General features: G+C 32.0%; 1 protein-coding gene across 1 annotated transcript in view; it reads left to right on the top strand.

The window, feature by feature from the left end:
- Nucleotides 1–22,906, top strand: part of LOC132738947 (uncharacterized) — a 59,532-nt gene that overhangs the window by 3,012 nt on the left and 33,614 nt on the right. Inside the window, exons 3-8 of the mRNA XM_060726573.1 lie at nucleotides 7,058–7,208; nucleotides 12,295–12,411; nucleotides 13,461–13,527; nucleotides 21,245–21,435; nucleotides 21,588–21,730; nucleotides 22,105–22,309. Of these exons, the coding sequence (XP_060582556.1) occupies nucleotides 7,058–7,208; nucleotides 12,295–12,411; nucleotides 13,461–13,527; nucleotides 21,245–21,435; nucleotides 21,588–21,730; nucleotides 22,105–22,309 (874 nt within the window). The remainder of the gene's footprint in view (nucleotides 1–7,057; nucleotides 7,209–12,294; nucleotides 12,412–13,460; nucleotides 13,528–21,244; nucleotides 21,436–21,587; nucleotides 21,731–22,104; nucleotides 22,310–22,906) is intronic.

The raw sequence follows: 22,906 nt of genomic DNA, 5'->3' as shown, positions 1-22,906 counted from the left end.
ATAATTTCAGAATTGTTTAATGTATACATCCATTTAGTCCTCTCAAATAAATTCCTGTCAATGTTTTTTTCCTATTAAGAATTGTTCCACATTAAATACCACTAACACAGTTTAGATAAAAATATAAGTATCTATATGAAGGGATAGTAACCTAACATAAAAATAAGTCCCGTCCTTGCTTACTTTGTTATAGAGATAAAGAAAATTTGTTAGTTAAATATTTTAGAGCTCTATAGTTTTATATTGAGTCAAGAAAAATGAAACCAAATATTACTAAATTTTATAGTATAACAACAGTTACTTCCCTTTAATCTTCAATGACATTTATTTTATCAAAGTTACTTCCCTTAACCTCCCACTAAACCATAGCAATTTTAGCATTGTTGTATAGCTTACTAATTTAAAGAAATTGCTAGATTGAAGGATAATTGATGATCTAAATTAGTAAAAAGAATAGAAAATACATATATTTCATCCATCCTTGTGTGCACGGTCATGTCTTTTCAACTAAATTGGATTTAAGAGAAATTTAATATCTGAATGCTGCACCAGTTATTATAACCTTGATCATTGATTTAAGTCTTACAGTGTTGGGGCTTGAACTGTTCTCCTCATTTCTCCATGACACAATTATCCCCTGTACAAGGGCCATGCCACGGTACCATACCCTTTAAAGTATAATAAAATGTCTTTTCTAACCAACTATCAGTGAATATGGTTGATTTGTATTTATATACTAGGGCCATAATTACTGTATCCTATATATATTGTGTACTTAGGTAGAAGCCCATAGGTAGGGAGAAAAAAAGAAAAAATTTCTGTCTAAAATAATACTTGTTTTATCAAGATAGCAAATTTAAACGGGATATTTTCAAGGATCTCCTGCTCTAGGCAGCTAAGCAGTTACTTATTTTTTTTGAAATTATTATTATTTTTTTTTATTTATTGAATTGAGCAGAAATTCGGCTCCAAAAATCTTGAAATGAGGGCCTTTCATACTGCATCAAAAATGAAAATAGTCTACCTTTCATGTGGTGGACCACGGTGACAACTTGTGCATTATTAAAAACAGTAAATAAAATCAAAGCTGATTAAAATTTTAAGATTGGCAATAAAATCAGCTGTATAACAAACTTATGGTGAAATTTCAGGAAATAAATTTAACCTGCCTCAGATTATTGTCCCCCGCCTTTTCGAAGAAAAAAGGGGAGATATAGTAATAGGCTCCGTCCGTCTGTCCGTCCGTCACAACTTTCGTGTCCGGTCCATAACTTTGTCATTTTTCAAAGGAATCTGAAATAAACTTGGCACAAATGTTTGTTATAATAAGACGATGTGTCATGCGCAAAAACCAAAACCAGACCCCTAACTCCAAGGTCAAGGTCGCACTTGCTCATTCAAGGTCACATTTGTCTATTTGATGGTAATATGTCCGTGTTCGGTCCATAACTTTCTTATTTTTTGAAAGGGATTTTGTAAATACTTGCCACAATTGTTCACAATAATGAGACAATGTGTCATGTGCAACAACCGGTCACCTACCTTCAAGGTCAAGGTCACACTTGGAGGTCAAAGATTAACATAGTCTATTACAGGGTATATTTTGTTGTCCGGTCCAAAACTTTTTCATTTATCAAAGGAAATCTGAAATAACTTGGCACAAATGTTTGTTATAATAAGTCGATGTGTCATGCCCAACAACCAGACCCCTACCTCCAGGGTCAAGGTCGCACTTGCTCATTCAAGGTCAATATTGTCTATTTGAGGATATATGTTGTGTCCGGTCCATAACTTTCTTATCTTTGAAGGCATTTTGTAAATACTTGCCAAACAATTGTTCACAATAATGAGACGATGTGTCATGCGGCAACAACCGGTCACCTACTTCCACGGTCAAGGTCACACTTGGAGGTCAAAGATTAACAAAGTCTATTACAGGGTATATTTTGTGTCCGGTCCATAACTTTTTTCATTTATCAATGGAAATCTGAAATAACTTGGCACAAATGTTTGTTATAATAAAGTCGATGTGTCATGCCCAACAACCAGACCCCTACCTCCAGGGTCAAGGTCGCACTTGCTCATTCAAGGTCAACATTGTCTATTTGAGGATATATGTTGTGTCCGGTCCATAACTTTCTTATCTTTGAAGGGGATTTTGTAAATACTTGCCACAATTGTTCACAATAAAATGAGACAATGTGTCATGCGCAACAACTGGTCACCTACCTCCAAGGTCAAGGTCACACTTGGAGGTCAAAGATTAACATAGTCTATTACAGGGTATATTTTTGTGTCCTTTCCATAACTTTTTTATAGATCAAAGGATTTTTGTAAATACTTGCCACAAATATTCACTAATAGTAAGACAATGTGTCATGCGCAACATCTGCATCCCTACCTCCCAAGTTCAAGGTCACACTTAGAGGTCAAAAGTTTACGTATTCATGTTTTTTAGGGTATATTTTGTACTTTTTCAGGATTTTGAAAAAAAACTAGGCACAAATAGTCACAATAATAAGAACAATATGTCAGATACAACACCTGCACCCCTACCTCCTAGGTCAAGGTCACACTTAGAGGTCAAAGGTTTACAGAGTCTGTTATATGGTTTATTTTGTGTCCCGTCTATAACTTCTTCATAGATCAAGGGATTTTGAAAATACTTGGCACAAATAGTCACTATGATAAGATAATATGTCATGCATAACACATGTGTCCTTACCTCCAAAGGTCAAGGTCAACACCATAGAGGTCAAACATTTACATACTCTGTAATAGGGTATATTTTGTGTCCAGTCCATAACCTGGGATTTTAAAAATACCTTGCACAAATAATCACATAAATAAGATGATATGTCAGGTGCAAAACATGGGCCCCTACCTTACCTCCAAGGTCACACTTAGAGGTCAAAGATTGACATAGTCTGTTATAGGGGTATATTTTTGTGTCCGATACTATAATTCTAACATAGTTCAATAGGGAAATTTTGAACTGACTTAAAAGCAACAAAATTTTAGTAATATTAATTAAAGATGATATGTCATCCAACACAGTTCATCACCCTACCTTTAAGGTCCAAGGTCACACCTTTAGAGGTTCAAAGTTTTAAACATGATAGAATTTTACATTCCGTGTTTCATTTTAGTAAGTATTTCTTTAATAAATTTCATTGTTGCATTTGTAGATCAGCATTGATCATTAATTTTGGAAATGAAAGTCCCTGAACAGCCATAACCTCAATCTTTTTTGAAAATAGCGCCCAATTTTATGCTTCCATATAAAACCTTCCCCGAAGGCGGGGGACGTTTGGTAAACCCTCTGTTACAAATTCTTGGGTTGTGTTTAAGTAATTACTTCATTTGAAACTGTTAAATTTTTTTTTCAGTTTCATTTCACCCTATATCAGGTATTTTAGATGTTTTGTTGCAATTATTTTGTTAACAGCAATATCAGTATTGGGTTCCTATGCTCCCCCAAAGGGAAAGCATATAGTCCCCCACTTTATCCCCTCCCGTCCGTCCCCTTTTCTTGTCCGGGACATAACTCTGAAAACTACAAGAGGTATCAACAAAGAAAACTTTTGTAAAGTAGATAGATCTCATTGAGTTAGAAGATCCTAAAAAAAGAACCATAAATCTGCCTTGCCTTATTTTGGAGTTATTGCCATTTGATCATTATTTACACATTGAACTTTGCCGGGGACATAACTCTGAAACTATAAGAGATATCAAGAAGAAACTACTTTTCTGTGTCCAAAACCTATTCGGGGAGCATCACCCAGTTCGACTGGCTCAATGTTTTATGGTTATTTTTATGATTACTACAGTTTATTTATTAAGTTTATTTTGGATAAAGGTTGGATGGTCTAATTATCAGAAATGTTCATATATTTAAGACAGCTCATTTTTAGCTTGAACTTTTTTAGTTGAACTCTTTACTATTCTTTTCTTCCTCTGATGTGTTTGACTTTAGAAATATAAAAAAAGAGTCAAGCATGGCCCTACCCCCTAGTCATTGGCTCTTGTTAGGTACTTCTTCTGTGAAGGAATTTGGGAGAAGTGGATATTTTTTTTATTTTTAACAATTTCTTTACTAAATATGTTAGACTATAAGAAATATTGAAATAAACAAACAGACAACTGGATGATCAACAGTCATGCCTGTTATTGTCAGAAACCAACAACTGATCAGTAGCTAGGATGAAACATTCAAGTTGATTTATTAGTTAAATTTGATTAAGTTTTATTTAAAGAAAGTTATTTTTTTCTCAATGTGAAACCACTGATTGGAAATGAGTGGATATTATTTTTCAGAGATCATTAAATCTAAAACCCAATATGTGCTGAATGGGCAATTATATCTTATAACAGAAGTGTTAACCAATTGTTGTACTTAATTGATTTACATATTTTACTAGGTCATTGCTTGTACAAAATTTAAATACTAATACCAAATATAAAGGTTTAAAGTCATTGTAATGTAGAACTAGTATAATGTAAATAAGAAACTTTTATAACAAAATTTCAATGTGTTTTCCTTGATTGTATTGGATTTATTTCTTGATTCTTATGGTTTTTGGTGAGCCTTCCTTTCATAGTTTAATTAGGGTCTTTTTTGTATTTAATTAATTCCTAGATAAGACCAAGGGAAAATGTTTTTTTAAATATCATTTGATATAGTTTGATTTTTCATAGGAATAAATTGACACCATTTTGAAACATAGTGTAAAATAATTTGATTGAAAAATTTCCAGGACATCTCACGCTTCGGTTAATTTTAATGATAGAAGTTTATAAGATAGTCAATTATGCATTGAAATCCATTATAAGATACCAGAGAGTGTCAATAAATCCATTGTTCAATACGTTTCATACGAAATCTACGGTATCTTTTTCAAAACCTGATTCATTTCCGAAAGATGATCATGCAGAAACCTTGAACATTTTCAAAGTAAATCTCGCAGCCTTGAGTTTCATTTTTTTCCTTTTCAAAATTATTCAACTGTATTGAATTTCTTACGAGCAGTGAATCAATTGACGATACGTCTTTTATGATGTTTTTATCTGACAAGAAATGGCGAGCACGTTTTGATTCTATAGACGATCACTACGAGAAATCAATATTTCGTTAATGAGAAAAAACACACTTTGATATAGCCCTGTCGATTTTCCGTGTTCTGTTTGAATATTAAATCTGCTGTTGTACATAGGTAATGATTTAGTGACGGGTCTTCATAAAGCGCACAAACACTGTAACATTGTTTTGACTACTGAAGTCAAATGAATTTTTTTCATTCATTTCTTCACGTAGGCATAATCATAGGTGTTAATGGCTGACACTTTTAAATTTGTTTACTTAGGGAAGGAATTTTCTCTCAAGGTTTTTTATGTAGCCCAGGAAATTAGTTTTTAGCCTGTATATAGTAAAGGTTTTTTTTTAGTTATACAGTATTACAAGTACTTACTTATTCATATCATGGATTATATCAAAAGAACTTGAGTAAGTAAACTGTAATTGTCTATAAAAATATTTTTTAATCTTTTTTATTTATTAACATCTGTTCTGATAAGTTTGGAATAAGTTATAGTGCTTGTTAAGGTAAAGAATTATTTTATCAGATAACATAGTCAAAATGTTAAAACACAATCCTTAAATTACTGAGGCACAAAACATATTTAAATATTTATTGTGAGATTCAATGTACAAAAAATAATTAAGAATTATACACAGAAAAAAAAATGTAAATAGTATTTTGTGTTATTTTTGGCCCAATTGTAATGAAAAGTATTGCAATAACTATTCTGAAAAAATGGAGTAAGCAAATGATCTTAAACTTTACACATAAGTCTAGACCTACATCAAATGGAACATTTATCTCTCAAAAGTTATTTCAAGTCCTGTCATGTCAAAACAACCTCAGTAAAGTCCCTTTAATGTCTCGAAAGACAGGCTCATTTTACAAATAACTGTATTATTTTTAAAGTGTCTTAGTAACCAAGGGAAAGACAGAAAGTTCTTCACTTTACAAATGAATTATTTGTTATTTAGAGAAAGGAGCCAAAGTTTTCCTTTAAAAAATCTTAATGCCGTGCTATTTTTGAATTTATTACAATTAACTTAGAAACTGCATGCTTCCAGATGAACCTAATTTTTCAAGAAAATTGTACTAAGATTTTAAGAAAAGTAAAAAGATTGAAGATTCTAGTCATATTTTACATGTTATGTGCGATTAATGACAGATTTTGCAGTACATTGTAATACCATATTTCTACTATGTGACTTACAATAGCCAGCCAGGGCTATTTGTGCATATTTTGACTTCTTTTTGGTATTTTCATAGATTGTAAGTGCTTTTTGCAGTGTGTAAATTACTTCCTTTGTTCACTTCACAATATTTTACTTTAAAATACATAATTTCAAAATTTTCATGAAGATTAGCATGAATTTTGCGGCATGCAACTGTTCTTTAAGCAATAAAGACTTGTCTATGTAACCAGTACAGGGTCAGACCAGCCTGCACATAGATGCAATCTTACCAGACTCATATACTTTTGCCTACATGTATTGTTTATTTTATTTAAAGAGTCTGGTCTGCCTGCATATTCATCCATGCAATATCTAGCCAGATTCTAAAATTGTTTGGTGTCCATTTAAATTCTTTTGATACTAAAATTTCTCAATTGACTGACTGTCATTTCCTATTTCAAAATCAGACAAGCCAACAAAAATGCACTATTGTAAGTGTTAAAACTGTACAAGGTTACTAGTATGTGTATATGTGCGTGAATATGTGCGTGAATAACATCTTTGCCACATTGGTCTTATGTGAATAACATCCTTGTAACATTGGTCTTACATTAATAACACCTTTGCCACATTGGTCTTACATAAAAAACGTCTTTGTGACATTGGTCTTACATAAATAACATCTTTGCTACATTGGTCTTACATAAATAACGTCTTTGTGACATTGGTCTTACATGAATAACATCTTTGCAACATTGGTCTTATTGTAACAGTTTGTCTGTAGTATTTTATGAATAATACTTTCAGATTGAAGAGTCAGAGACAGCCAACACAAACACCAACGCTGCAGAAGGTGATACATCAGAGTCTCAAAAACAACAAGAAGCTGACGAATTGTCCGACACTATGCCTGCACTACAAAACGGGATGTCCACGGGGCTTCAAAGAATTCTTGATGGTAAGACATGTAGTTTTGTATAAATTATTGGAGACAACTCAACACTGTGACAAGAAACACTTGATATGCATGATTTAAAAGTCATGATTTTAACTTTATTCCTTGTCATTTATGGTACAAAATTTGCTGAAATTCTATGCAACAAATTTTGAAAGTAGGATGATGCCCCCACAGTTTATTTTTCGTAAACTTAATGTTTCAATTCAAAATAAAAATTTCTTCACCAGGTTTAACAATAAACTGTAAGAAATGTCTTAAAAGAGTCACCATGGCTTTTCTATTGCTTACTATCTTAGATGTTATCAATGTTAGAGTCAGAAAGCAGAGTTCAATTAGGGTCACAGTTTTTAGATTTAGCCGGAGAGCATTTGCCTATTTGGTTAATTATTCAAGTAATTCCAATATCCAAGGCATGATAAATTAGATGATAAACAATAATAAAAGCTTGATTATTTTAATTTTTCATGCTTGTTGATGTAAGATCAACAAAAACATTGAAAAGTGAGATTTGCGGTGCAGCCTATTTATGACATCATGCTTAGAGTGTGAATATTTGTTTACATCAACAGTAGTGTATCTAAGGAAGTAAGGTTATTGGATTGCCTTAAAACTGCCTCATTTTACCTGTCTAAAATTCTTCTGTTATGTGCATATTATAATACCAAAATAAAATGTTAACTGATCAATGGACGGAATTATGCTAGCCTACGTGAATTATGCCAAGTTGTAAATATTGCTGAATTGGAATCACTTGAATCTGGTCACTTTGGGTCTAAATCTTGTCAGGCACTTAAAATTGATTCTTTTACAATAGGAAATTATCCAGGATGCTCCATATGGAGCTCAGGTCCCAACAATTGGTTTTTCTGCTCAGGTCCCAACGATTGGTTTTTCTGCTCAGGTCCCAACGATTGGTTTTTCTGCTCAGGTCCCCAATGATTGGGGTTTTTTGCTCAGGTTCCCTGTTGGGCCACCTGAGATCTTTTTGCATCAGAATGTTTCCCCCATGAAATACAAACTGTTATACACATCAATGGCAATAATCATAAATGCATGCAAGTGTGCATTAAATTGTTAAAATTCATTAGAGTATTGTTCAAAGACAGAATATAATGTATATGATACATTTTGTGTAACTGGAAAAGATTGCAAAATGATGTTAACAAACTGTTTTCCCTAATTAGAAATATTATACTTTTCATAAATGTTCCTTCTTTATTTGTGTATGTGTCAGTAGACCAATGAATAATATGAAATTCACAATGACGCGAGTAGTCCAACAAAAAAAGATAGGGGCCACTTAAATGGGCATTATTATGTTTTTGTCGAACTGCTAAACTTAGCGGCATGTAATCATGAGGACTATTTTACTTTGCCCTCATTATAATATACAAGGTGACTGCTCACAGTTTTTAATACATTTTACGTTAAAAGAAAATGTTTCCCTAGTTGAACTTTTACTGTTATGTTTTAGTACAGTTTGATATAGCATACAGTATTTCAGATCTCATGGCATTATATTGACTTTCTAGTCTGCCCAAAACATGGAAGCAACTGAAGCCAAAATCGGTCACTTAGAATCATTCTACGATGCCTTTAATTGTGCCGTGTACTATTTCTTAAAAAGTTGTTTTTAGGATATTACGTAGGTCATGATAATTGGCTATCTACTTCATTTATGATACAATATTATTTTAAATTGCGTGGAAAGTAGATAGATAATAATTGTCTGTATTTGATGCCTCTGTCCTTACTTAATTGTGTCTGTCATTTCGAAATTGATTTTCTGAGCAGAAGACAGTTGTACTGTTGACCTATATATCAATACCAGCAACGTTGTAATCAAATTGTTTGTTCATTAACCTTTTGTATGCAAGTGGTGATGATATGATAATAATACCACTTTTCGACACCTCAGCGCAGACACGGGTTAACTCCTTATATGATTTAATAGGAATTAACCTGTTACTGCACTGAGGTAATGTTATGTAGAATCAGGTTAGCTTGGAATCTTACCAAACTCTTTACTGTCTTAACTATAGGACTAATTAATTTTGTTATTTTTACATTAGCATTAGCATTTAAATGCTCAGTGGGGATTGCAGTTCGGAATGCAAAGCTAGACTAATTCAGTACACAAATTCAGCTTGTGAAAAAAATTATTGAATCAGTTTGCCATGGCAAAAATGTGCTTTTTGCAAATATATTTATTTATTCTTGTTTGTGAAACAAGTTCTTGCAACTAATAATACTTTTAAGAGAGCCATTTCCTAGAACTAACCAGAATAGTGTGGTACATACGAGGAGGCAACAGTAGGTGACCCAAGTTTGTCCTTGATCCTGCTATCTCTGATTTGAGAAGTAGACACTTTACCATCGCTCCCCTTGTGTGTTTACCCCTTTACCATGCTTAATATCTTATCAAAATGGACTTGTCATCTTTATATCTGGACAATGCCATTCATCAGTTTTAGGCGAAAATTTTTAAAACATGTACTGACTGAAAGTAGCAGACAGTGCAGACCATGATCAGATGGCATGGATGTTTGGACTGATCTTGGTCTGCACTGGTCACATATGTAGAAGCGGGCTAAGAGTTTGTGAAGGAAAAAGTGATTATGGCAATAACACTGCAATCAGCATAAGGATGTTTAGATTTAGTAAATTATGTGTCCTGTTTATAGATGAACAATACCGGACGAATATGTGCAGAAAAGGTTAATTAAAACTGGGGACTTTACAAAAAAGTTTTATATAGTTTTGATTTTTTGCTTAAAGCATACCTTCTTATGTTACCTTGTCAAAATTGAATTTATGTCAGAACTCTAAAACTTTATGCAGGAGTTTATATTTCATTTCATCAATAGGTAAAATCATTCAATACTTAACAGTTTTTGATCCATGCAATGAAATTTCAAATACTATAAGTAAAACTGATACTTAAAGGCCCAACTGGACTATAAAAGCCAGCAGATGGTGCTTGGGCAGGTTTCTTATTAATTTTATGCATGCTTCACTTCAGGGACCCTTTTTCAAAGATTTAAGATTAATTATCAAATGCATTTAAACAACACTTGGCATGTATGTAGGCATAGATATTTTTGATTAAGATTGACCAAAATTATTCAAAATATAACTTTGTAAAGTGTATTTCTGGAAAAAAATACTGGCTGTCAAATTTGAAATTTGAATTTCCCTGGGAGGAGCCATGTGATCATTACAGGTCATGAACCTTCAGTAGTAAACAGAAGCACGTGGCAGTGTTTATTTCAGGGAGAGAGATTTGTAGCAGGCGATGTATATTTCAGGGAGGGAGATTTTTAGCAGACGACACATTGGAATGCTGAATACATGATTAGAAAAAAACAATAACTTTTACTGACTTGCTTTATCAAATCCAACAAATTTACAATAATCCATTAATATATGATTTTTTTTTAAATTTCAAAGTACTGATTTAACTTGTATTTGAATGGTTGAACCTTCATGAAAACAGTAAAAGTAACTTCCAGGTATATTTCATTTACACTATATTTTGTTGTAAATATCTTGTAGTCAAAAACTACATTTCACAAATGGTAATGAAACTGAATGTTGCATATGCATAAAAATGTTATACATTTACAGCTTAAAAATATTTTAAATTCCTGTCAAGAACATTTTTAGCATGTTGTTCCTATGTAAGGCACATGTTTTGGATTTGGATATAATTGTCTGACTTGATGAAGGACACATACAGCATTCCAGTGAAAAAAAGAAAAACAACTGACTTCAAAAATAATAATGTCTTTAATTAATCTGCGAGTTATATAAAACATCCATTAAACCTCTCCTGTGTAAAATCAGCTGTTTTTGTTTACATTCTCTCTGCAGGTTAACACTGCATGCTATTTATAGTTCAGGGTTTATAACAGACAGCTTTACATCACTGATTAGTCACACCCACAAATACTCGCTGCCGCGGCAGCGAATGTTGCCCCTTTAAGAGGGAAACTTAATATTACGTTTTTTGATGTGTACATAAAATTAATTACTTTTTCAATTTGATCAATTAAAGGTCTTTCATGAAAATTGAAATTGAAAATTTTCTTCCATTGAAATTGGTTATAAAGGATTATCGATGTATGGAGCAATAGGTCGTTTTCAGTATGAATAACGAGTCAGACTTTTAGGTTTGTTACAATGTAGACAGATATTGATGTTGTGGCAACCTAAGTTTATGAAAAGCGCCACTCTATTGTTCTGTGTAACTGATGCGCCATGTTCAATTAATGAAGAAAGGGAAAGTGAGAAATTGATGAGTTAAGGGATTGCCTGGATAGTCAATGAAAGGTTTTTATGAAACATCATTTGTATGTTATTGACAATGATTAAAAATTTATTTTGCCTGGTAAAATATGGTGTCTAATCATTGGTAATATTGCGTTATTCAGTTTATTCTTTATCATTATTAGCTTTTATCATGGATTTTTTTGTTATCTTTTATAATTAATTGGTCATCAACTACAAATTATGGAAACGTCTCATGACTAGATGACTGTATGTTCAAAATTTGATGAAGTCCTTTTTGAGGTATACATACAGGTTATAAAGTTTTCTAAACAGATTTGTTTGTTTTTTTAATTTGTCATTTTTAGCCAATGACCTGTTGAATCTGTGTGTTAGATGTGTACGTCCTTTAAATTTTGAACTGTACATTAATGTTATTTTTTGAGATTTTGATTTGAAAATTATGCAATTAAGGAGACAAAAAACATACAGCTGGGTCTATCTGTCTTGGATGAAAAGGGTAGTTGGCTCTGTATTGGTGGCATAGACTGGTCATGATTACTACAAGTACTATATGGATCATGATCTAAAAATAAAACTTTTATAGTAGTTTTTATCACAGAAAGTTAATAAGAGAAATACGCAGCTTATTCTAAAGTTATTTTAGGGAAATTTGTAATTAATTTTTGTTTTACTAACATTATTTTGCACCAATGTAGTTTAGAATTTTTTAAGTTAATTTTTCTTAGTAACTATTTTAGAATTTTTTAGTTAATTTTTCTTAGTAACTATTTTTATTTCGTTTTTTTCCCCTCAGGCCCATATTCAAATGGAAACCCAGATATGGTGTTGAGGCGCCACAAAACAAGAATAAGATCGCATGTAAAGGGGAATAAATCTGTTGGAGACAGTTGTGATGTTGACGATTTAAGAGGTATCTAAATTATAACTGTACATTTTGTTCTTAGTCTGCACTTTTCTTTTGTTTTCTTATCAAAATTAAGATTGCAAAATTGTTTGAAGTTTTGCCTTATATCTGTCTTTGGGTTGTTTTATTTTTTGGGGCGATTACATTTTTTGAAGCAGTTACACAGTCTACTTTCTATTTACTCCTCTCTGCTTTCACAAATATTTCTTTTGCATGCGTTTTTCATTTAAAGGAAACACTACATTTGCTACAATATTAAACAATATTGAATTTTAAAGAAGCATGCCTTCAGATTCATGCTAATTTCATAAAAATTTTGAAAATATATTTCAAAGCATAATAACAAAGTAATTTACATGTTGCAAATAGCACTTACACTCCATGTTAAATGCCAAATATGCAAAAATATCTACTAGTATTACTGTGTTAGTAACGTAGATAAAATACTGCAAAATGAGTCATTAATAACACATAGCATATAAATTTATTACTTGAATCTTAAATCTTTTGGCTGATCTGGAGGCATGCAACTTTAAAAACTATAAATTTGTATCATGGGGGAAAAAAAGCATCATTCCAGAGGTTTTATTAAAATAAAGTCATAATCACTGAATGATATGGTATCATAATACTTGCTTGCTATGTTTAACATCCAGTCCAACTGTTGGTTATTATTCAAAGTTTCAATACATGAATTTTCCAGAGATTTGTCTAGATAAATAATTTGAATAAAAGAATCCCCAAAGAATTTCTGACATGGCAAAATTGACAATGTTTATGTTCATAGACTGTAGCTATCTTCTAAACTACCTAGCACTTAATGTTATTTAAGCAGTACACATTACATGAAAATGACATTTACAAATGATATGCATCCTGATACTTTATCTTGGAGCTTTGCCTTATCTTATAACTGCTTATACATGTATATGAATGGTATTGATGATATTGACTCCACTGTGTTATTTAATGCACATGCATTGCACTGTGCTGTGAGTACTATTCTATATATGGACTGATATTATGACAATGTATATGAAACACTGGATTTTCAGGGAAAGCGCCCCCTGTTGAGGAAGAAGGTAAAAACACAATTCAAATCATTTATCATAGCACATCTTGGTGTTGGTTGTTGTCCATTTTTCGCACGCTTGCAGCCCCATGCCCTGTCTTTTTGTTGTCTTTGATCAACTTTTTGATAGTTACTTTTTTGCGACTATAAAGATATGGTTGCCATAATGGCAATTTAATACACATGTATGTATGTCTGCATATTATTTTTACCCAGATTGCTTGAAATAATGCTATCATTTTTAAATAACAAATTTTGGTGTAAATGGCCATTTGAAAAAAAATGCTTTATTATGCTCAAGGCCAAATTTTACCTATGAATTATATGCTCTTGGCCAAATGTTCAAATTTGACATATGAATTATTCACATGGCCTATTATGATCTGATTTGACATAAAACTTACCTGTATACGCAAGGCCTAATGTTCAAATTTGGCAAATGAGTTACCCTATGCTCAAGGCCTAATGTTCAAATTTGACATAAGAATTATCAAAAGGGCCTATTTTTTAAATTTGACATATGAATTATTCACGGAAGCTAATGTTTAAATTAAACTAATTAAATAGTCATGGAGTCTAATTTTTAAATCTGACTTATGTATGAGCAGCATTTTTCAAAAGGCCTATGATGAACAAACTTGACTCAAGCCTAATGAATTATGCTCAAAGTTTTATGAATTATGCTCAAGCCTAATGAATTATGCTCAAAGTCTTATGAATTATGCTCAAAGTCTTATGAATTATGCTCAAGCCCAAATGAATTATGTGCAAGTCCTAATTAATTTTGCTCAAGTCCTAATGAATTATGCTCAAGTCCTAATGAATTATGATCAAGTCCTAATGAATTTTGCTCAAGTCCTAATGAATTATGCTCAAAGTCTTATGAATTATGCTCAAGTCCTAATGAATTATGCTCAAGTTCTAATGAATTTTGCTCAAAACGTTTGTTAAGATTATCTTTATTTCTTGGGTGAAATCACTAAGGTGAAGATGAATTTTAATGGGGGATGCTTGATATTGGGGCATATTGTTTCAAAATATCCTGTGTAGTAAATTTATAGTGTTTTTTTAGTGTTCTTTATTTATTTTCAACATTCCATCTAAGGAATAAAAGCAGCTATTTTCTTTGTTTCTATAGATTTGGCAAAAAAATCCTTGTATGAATTGATCTGACTATGTATTTCACTTGTGATATGTTTTTTGTTGATTTTTATTTGTTTATTTGTAGATATTTCTCTGTTCATTAAAAAACTTAAGGCTTAGAAAAGACTTAAATTTTAACCATAAACTTAGCTGTTCGCAAGAAATCATGACAGGAAAATTCCAGTGATCAAAACAGTGATAATCTTACTGAGATTAAAAAAGAACTAATGAATATGTCAGGTGAATTTTTATTGAATTTTATTGGTGTAATAAATTGAGTTAATTCCTTTAGGTGTGAATTTTATTGGTAAAATTTTCCTTTTTATGGTTCTTTTTTTATCTCGGTGGGCCAAGTTCGAAAGCCTTTTAAAGTGTGGTTTTATCAGTAACCACTCATTAATTATTGCTGAATTTGAATAATGAACTTGCTTTGAATTTGGAACAGTCCATTTCCAGTTTAAGGGATTTAGATATGAAAGTATTAAAAGGAACAAATAATTTCTTACTCATTGAACTAAAATAATATGTTGAAGAGTTTTATGACATAATTATTGTTAACAAAAAATATGATATTCTTTACTCTGAGTTATTGTCCTTGAAAATCTGTAAAGTATAAAATTCCATATTTTATTATATTGAAAACTCTTAGAAGAGACCGCCTCGAAGTTAAATATTGACTTAATGTTTTATTGTAAAAAAATAACTGGATATAGATTGAAGACACATACTTCAATCAGATTAAGTCAATAGCAGTATTACTTTTTTTTGACAAACAAAAAATGGCATGTGGAATCAATTCCTCCATGTTTGGCTAAACATGTGCTGGAAATTTGGCCTAGATAATGCATGTATATAAATTTTAAAGGCCTGTACATGTATATTTTGCACGAGACATTTGTTTCTTCAAACCATATGAAATTTTTGAATTGATTCATGTAGAAAAGTAGTGTATTACTTGTGTAGAATAGGAAATATTTGAATCCAGAAACACTGTTTATGCTTATACAGCTCTAGTATGATATTATCCATTTAAAGAAACTGTTTGAACTGTTTAAAAAGCTGAAAAGTCTAGTAGCTTAACTTTGATTGTCTTAAACTCCTCATCATTAAATTTGGTTTAAGTCTACTCTAATTCTTTAAGGAAACAATGACCCATAATTGTTTACACTTAAAGCCTTAACCCATTACTGCTTTACCTTTAGATCGACCTAAGGCCAGTTTCAGCCTCTCGCAAGTCAAAAATTTTCTTGGCACCCCCCTGATGTATCTTTTTTTTTCACTATTTAAGGCCTGAAAAAGGAAAAGGCATGAAAAGACGTCTAATTTGAAGTAATGGGTTAAATTAAGACTTTGAAAATATTTTTGCAATAACTTGTTATTATGGTCATGGAGTTATTTATGGTCATTTTGATAAAAATTTGTAACAAGTTTTATCATAATCTGTACATTATTAAATAGATAAAGAGCAAATAAAATGTGTAGCATTTCAATGTCATGTTTTAAAACAGCTTGCCTCCAGATAAACCAACAAAATTTAGTTGATTTTTAGATATAAGCAAATTGAATGATTGTGTTTAAGAACTATTTTAATATTCATGATCTTTATATTAACCAGATTTACTATTTCTATCATCATATTTCATGTATTTGAACCTAATGACTATTGAAGTAAAGGGTTACGTTTTTTGATGCATTTTTTTGTAACGCTCATGACTTAATAATTGATAGCTATATTAAAAACATTATTTTTTCTTTTCTTAAAATTGGAATGAATCTGGTAGCTGTTTTAACGTTAAACATTGATGAATTTTTTATACTAGAACAGTCTGACTGTCAAAAAGCTCAATTTACTCACATGGAACAATGTGCGGTAGTACACGGTGTAATCAGATTTATAAATCGAGTTATTGGAGCCTTAAGATCTCTCTGACGATTTAAATAATAAAGGGGTAATCTTTTGATTTGACATTAATCTTCTCAATCAATTTTTAATCAATTAGATTTTCATATTGTAGATTGTATGTAAATATAAATATATTATAGGTTTTATTAGATCAATATATTTAGTTGATTTTGTCGATAGTTGAATGTTTATTTTCAAGGTCAGGTTAAGGTTGCATATTGATGAACGTTTTACATTTTATTTAAAAGTGTGTCAATATTTAAATGTTTATAAATATTTGAACGGCAAAGCACCAAGTCAAATATCTAGCTATAGTTTTGAACCCTGTCAGAATTAGAAAGTGAAATCAAGATCTATATTTAGTATTAATTTTACAATAAATTTTAATTATGTTTGAGATTGAAAAGTACTTTAAACCTTACACAAAACGTACTGTATTTCAACGAATTTTGATCGACTGTGTAAATATGCCTATTGTGATGCACCTATTGTGATGTACCACTTTTATGAACGATTATTATACATGTGCAGCTTATCCTATTGTAATTTGAAACCTGTTATGATGTCTACCACCTGCATGGCCTGTTGTGATATTCAACCTGCCCTATTGTAATATTCAATTTTCATGATCTATTATTAAGTGTTATAACCATAGTGTATCATAAGCATTTGTGATATAAAACCTTAGTTACCTACAGTCATACATTGTGATAAACCACCTCATTACAAGTGTTGTGATATACCTCCTCAATTACCTATTGTGATACCACCTCAATTATCTATTGTGATAAACTACTTTCATGAACTATTGTGATATACCACCTTATTACAAATTGTGATATACCACCTTATTACATATTGTGATATACCACCTTATTACATATTGTGATATACCACCTTATTACATATTGTGATATACCACCTTATTACATATTGTGATATACCACCTTATTACATATTGTGATATACCACCTTATTACATATTGTGATATACCACCTTATTACATATTGTGATATATAACCTTATTATACCCCCGCACAACAAAGTTGTAAGGGGGGTATACTGGAATCAGCTTGTCAGTCCGGCCGTCCGGCTGCTCGGCCATCCGTCGGTTTTTTCTTGTCCGCCCAATAACTTAAGATTCCTTTGACCCACAGTCTTCATATTTGGCATGGAGGTTAGTCATGATTAGTAGATGACCCCTATTGATTTTGAGGTCACCAGGTCAAAGGTCAAGGTCACAGGGGCCTTGACATTAAAAAGCTTGTCCGCCCAATAACTTAAGATTCCTATGACCCATAGTCTTCATATTTGGCACGGAGGTTAGTCATGATCAGTAGATGACGCCTATTGATTTTGAGGTCACCAGGTCAAAGGTCAAGGTCACAAGGGCCTTGACTTCAAAAAGCTTGTCCGCCTAATAACTTAAGATTCCTTTGACCCACAGTCTTCATATTTGGCATGGAGGTTAGTCTTGATTAGTAGATGACCCCTAATGACTTTGAGGTCACCAGGTCAAAGGTCAAGGTCACAGGGACCTTGACTTCAAAAAGCTTGCCCCCCTATAACTTAAGATTCCTTTGACCCACAGTCTTCATTTATGGCATGGAGGTTAGTCAGGATCAGTAGATAACCCCTACTTACTTTGAGGTCACCAGGTCAAAGGTCAAGGTCACAGGGGCCTTGACTTCAAAAAGCTTGTCCGCCAAGTAACTTAAGATTCCTTTGACCCACAGTCTTCATATTTGGCATGGAGGTTAGTCATGATTAGTAGATGACCCCTAATGACTTTGAGGTCACCAGGTCAAAGGTCAAGGTCACAGGGGCCTTGACTTCAAAAAGTTTGTCCCCCCAATAACTTAAGATTCCTTTGACCGACAGTCTTCATATTTGGCATGGAGGTTAGTCATGATTAGTAGATGACCCCTATTGATTTTGAGGTCACCAGGTCAAAGGTCAAGGTCACAGGGACCTTGACTTCCAAAAGCTTGTCCGCCCAATAACTTAAGATTCCTTTGACCCACAGTCTTCATATTTGGCATGGAGGTTAGTCATGATTAGTAGATGACCCCTATTGATTTTGAGGTCACCGGGTGAAAGGTCAAGGTCACAGGGACCTTGTCAAAAAGCTTTTCCCCTCAATTGCTTCAGAATGCCTGTCCAGAGTGTATTGATTTTGACATTTTCACATTTGAAGCATGTAGAATACATAACTTAGCAATGCACTGGCTTAGTAACCTCAGATTTGGCAGGGAGGTTGTCCTTGAGTTCTAAATGGCCACTGTTGATTCTGACAAAGTGGTATGCGGGGGTATTCCCGCCATGACAGTGGCAGTTTTAGTTATATATTGTGATATACCACCTTCATGACCTATTGTGATATAAATGTACCACATTCATAATCTGTTGTGATAAACTATCTTCATTTATTAATGTGATATACTATCTTCATTACCTATTGTAATATACTACCTCATTAACAAATGGTGATATACCACCTTCATAACATTTTGTGAGTAATCACTTTGATATCCTATTGTAAAACACCTCCTTCATAACCCACAGTGAAATATAGCCTTCATAATCCCACACTGCTTTGGGTTTGAACCCTTACAGGGACTTTGACTTTTTCATGTGAGAAAGCATGTGAGAAAGCTATCCAGCTAGGATATGGAAAGTTGGTGGTTCTACTCAGGTGTCTGTTCATGCCTTAAATAATGCACAGAGGGCACCTGAGGTCTTCCTTTAAAGTCACCATATGACCTATACTGGGTTGATGTGATGTAAAACCCAGCCAGAAAAAAAAGAATAACTGCATGCCTCAATGTAATAATTACAACTATTTTTATTAATTTTTGTGACATAGCAATATCAGGACCTATTGTGATGAATCGATTTTCACCTTTTTTGACACACCATTTTCTTACCCAGTGTTATGTGTCAATTTCGTGACCAATTGTGATACTTGAAGAATCATGATGTACCAATTTCATTACCTATTGTTATGTACTAATTTCATGTAAAATTTTAAGACTTTGTAGTGTACCAATTTCACTCCCCATATGAATGAAAAAATGGCTTATTCTCTCTTGAGCAGACACTGTAAAACTGTAATCGATCAGCATTTTTTAACTATATGTTTTTAATTAAAACTTTTTATTTTCACTGCTCTTGAGTCAGAATTTTTATGACTATCGGTAGTCTTGGTTAACATCTAAATAATTGTATACATATTATACATGTAAAATTTGAAACAAGACTAATTTTTGTTTTCCTTTATTAGATAAATTTAAATGATGACAGTTGACATATTTTTAGTGTAAAAAAGATGCTCAAAATTCAGGTGTCTTGTACTTATGCTATTTGATAGTGTTAATATTGTGAAGATATGTATTGGGGATGTGACCCCTGTAATGCTTAGATTTTAATAATAATATTTTACAACCCGAAATTTGTTCAAGTATTGATTGTCAATTTCTACCCTGTATACAAATATAATAAATTACCACGAGCCTTCTCCAATGGATTATACTGGGAATCATTTATTTATTTCTTTACTTAAGTTGGTGTATATGGAATGTAATAAGGATTCTTTTTACATTGAATTATTATTCACAGAGGAATATTTAATTTCATCAGGGTTGAATTGATGATTGACGTTACTTTGTTCAGTTTCTAACAACAAAAATCGTAAACTTATACTGCTCGTTCATGTTTTATTCTTCATTTAATCGAGGCAGAAAATTGAAACTAAAGCAACTTTATCAGATTGAAGGCTAGAATTTTAACAGACGGAAGACTAGCGTTTTTTTTATTCCATTGATTTTATTTTGTTTTAGATCGATGATTATGAAAGAGGTTGATATAGAGTGGATTTTAATTAAATCTCTATAGCCGTGGATATCAAATTAAAAACATGGGTTTTAAATATTGTTTGGATATTCAAATGTTTTGTAATGTAATGATTTAGGAAGAATTCAGATAAGATAATGCATAGCCATTGTGTATATAATCATTATAAAGGAAGGTCTTAATTAAGAAATTAAATTAAAAAATTTGTGACAGTGAATTCTGAGGTAAAAATTTCAACAAATACTCTGCTGAAATTTGCATTTTGGACTTATGAAAAATTGTATTTTCTATTTTTTGCTTATTATGACTTAAAACTAATTTCATGTCAATATGTAGTTTATGCTGGTTTTCTAATTTTACATTGCTTTTTACTGCATCTTCACCAGTGTTTTGTATCTTTTATTAAGATCCTACATATTATATTTATACGCCAAATTATGTATTACATTTTGACGTCGTTGTCCTTCACGTCATATGACGTTGACGTCATTTCCTGTAAACAAAGTATACCTGATGAAGACTTTTGAGTCGAAACGTTGTATATTTTTCAAATAAAATAATTACATTTTTAAATTGAAACTGGTTCAAACTTACATAATGGATTGCTCCAAATTTAAAGATGGGGCAAAATCATTATACAAATTCAGCAGTTTAAGGGTAAAGATATCAAGTGGTCATCTTAATGATTATCAATTATTCTTAGAGATCAATTGCGTTTACAACAGTGTTTCCTTGAACTGTCAATTTGGACAATTAAAACAAGAATATTGCAATTTTGAGATGTTGAGATTTTGATATTTCGCTGATCTAGTTATGTTGAATTATTATGACTATAATGCAAAGTCAGGCTTGAAAATACATTATAAAGGACTATTGACTTAATAAGTTTTCTGGATCAATATTGTGATTTGTTTAAAAATGATATGAAGATGGAGTTACCTCCCTTGGAAGTTCGGTTCATGAGTACAGTGGAAGCTTATAAAAATTCTAGCAGTAAGAGATATATTGCCCCAAAATTTCTACAGTTTGACATGGGAAATTGTTCTTCATCACATCTAGGTGAATACATTTTTATGTTATTTTTCGAACACATTTACAGAAAATATTCTATAAATAGCACTACAGTATTTTTATCCAATCACCACAAAGATGCCCTATAGTGACATTAGTTACTTGTGTATAAATATAAAGTGAATGTCTGTATATTTCAGATGACATCGAGAATGGCTCGGCACTGTCGCGCAGTAAAACAATGCCATCACTTGGCCGACCAAAACTTACTCGTAAAATCACCTCAACTGCCAACTCTGATCGTCTTGCCAAAGCCAAAGATCAAGCTGAAAAAGCTATAAAGGTATGACTTGATATTTTAATTCTTAATCTATATACAGACAAGAACATACATGTAAGGGCGTGAGTTCATGATGAACTCTTAAGTGGTGATAGTGATAATGATTTTCTTTTGCTATGAATATTATGTAGTGCCAGGCCAGTAAAGGGCCGCAGGTCGCAACAGCACTCTTTTTGTGGTCATCTATTTTTGTTCAGTATTTTAGTATAAAAGTCTATAATCAACAACTGACAATTCTAAACTTGAAGAAGTGTAAGTTAATTTCTACAATAAATGAGCAGGGTAAAGGTTTCTTATATTGATGATATTTTCCTTTTGACACTTAAGATTACTTTTTTTTTCACATTTGCATCATGTATAAACTTTTCTCTTCTTAGATGAAAAAGGTGTTTACTATACAAGGTGGTTACTCTGCAATTCGACAGTGTTTAAGAAAACGTGGATGGGTCGAGAAGTTTTACAGGATACCAGGACCTCAAAAACAGACAAGGAAACGACGGAAAAGAGGTGGCGATGATGATGATGATGACGACGATGACGATGATGATGATGACGATGATGATGATGATACAGATAGTGACAGTAAGATACTTATAGCTATTATTATCTTCATAACAATGTAAGATTTTAGAGTTGGGATTGTAACAGTCAATTAAATTTGCATGTATTTGCAAACTCATATACTCATAAGGTTAATGGTCCATGTGCACCCCCGAGCTAATTTTCTCTACATCATCTGGGATTTTTTTTTTATATCACATAGTATCATAGACCTATAGGTGTAGGGATGTGATTTTGTCCGGCAGGTTACAAAACAGTATATTTTACGAGATATTATTTTGAAATAATTGAAAAAATCTATATTTGTTCCCTTTTTTTTTATATTTCATATAATAAAGTACATTGTAACTGACTTTATAAATTTTATTTATCATTCTTTTTTCAAATTATGACAAGTCGTTTGAACAAAAACTTGAGGAAAGAAAAAACAATCTATGAAAAAGCAGCTTTAAATGTAAAAATTTATGCAAAATGTTTGTCTACCCTAAATGTAAATGACATAACGTTGTTTCAAGACTGAAGTTATAAAATGCAAATTTACTTTTATCATGTTTTTAAAAGGGGCAACGGTTGTTATTTGTTTTTCGCTTGTTTTGACTACCTAAAGATGTTTATGTT

This window comes from Ruditapes philippinarum, unplaced genomic scaffold (assembly GCF_026571515.1).
Source record: "Ruditapes philippinarum isolate M1 unplaced genomic scaffold, ASM2657151v2 ctg3002_1_1_1_1, whole genome shotgun sequence".
Classification (NCBI taxonomy): Eukaryota; Metazoa; Mollusca; class Bivalvia; order Venerida; family Veneridae; genus Ruditapes; species Ruditapes philippinarum.
This window is presented reverse-complemented; position numbering and strand designations above follow the sequence as displayed.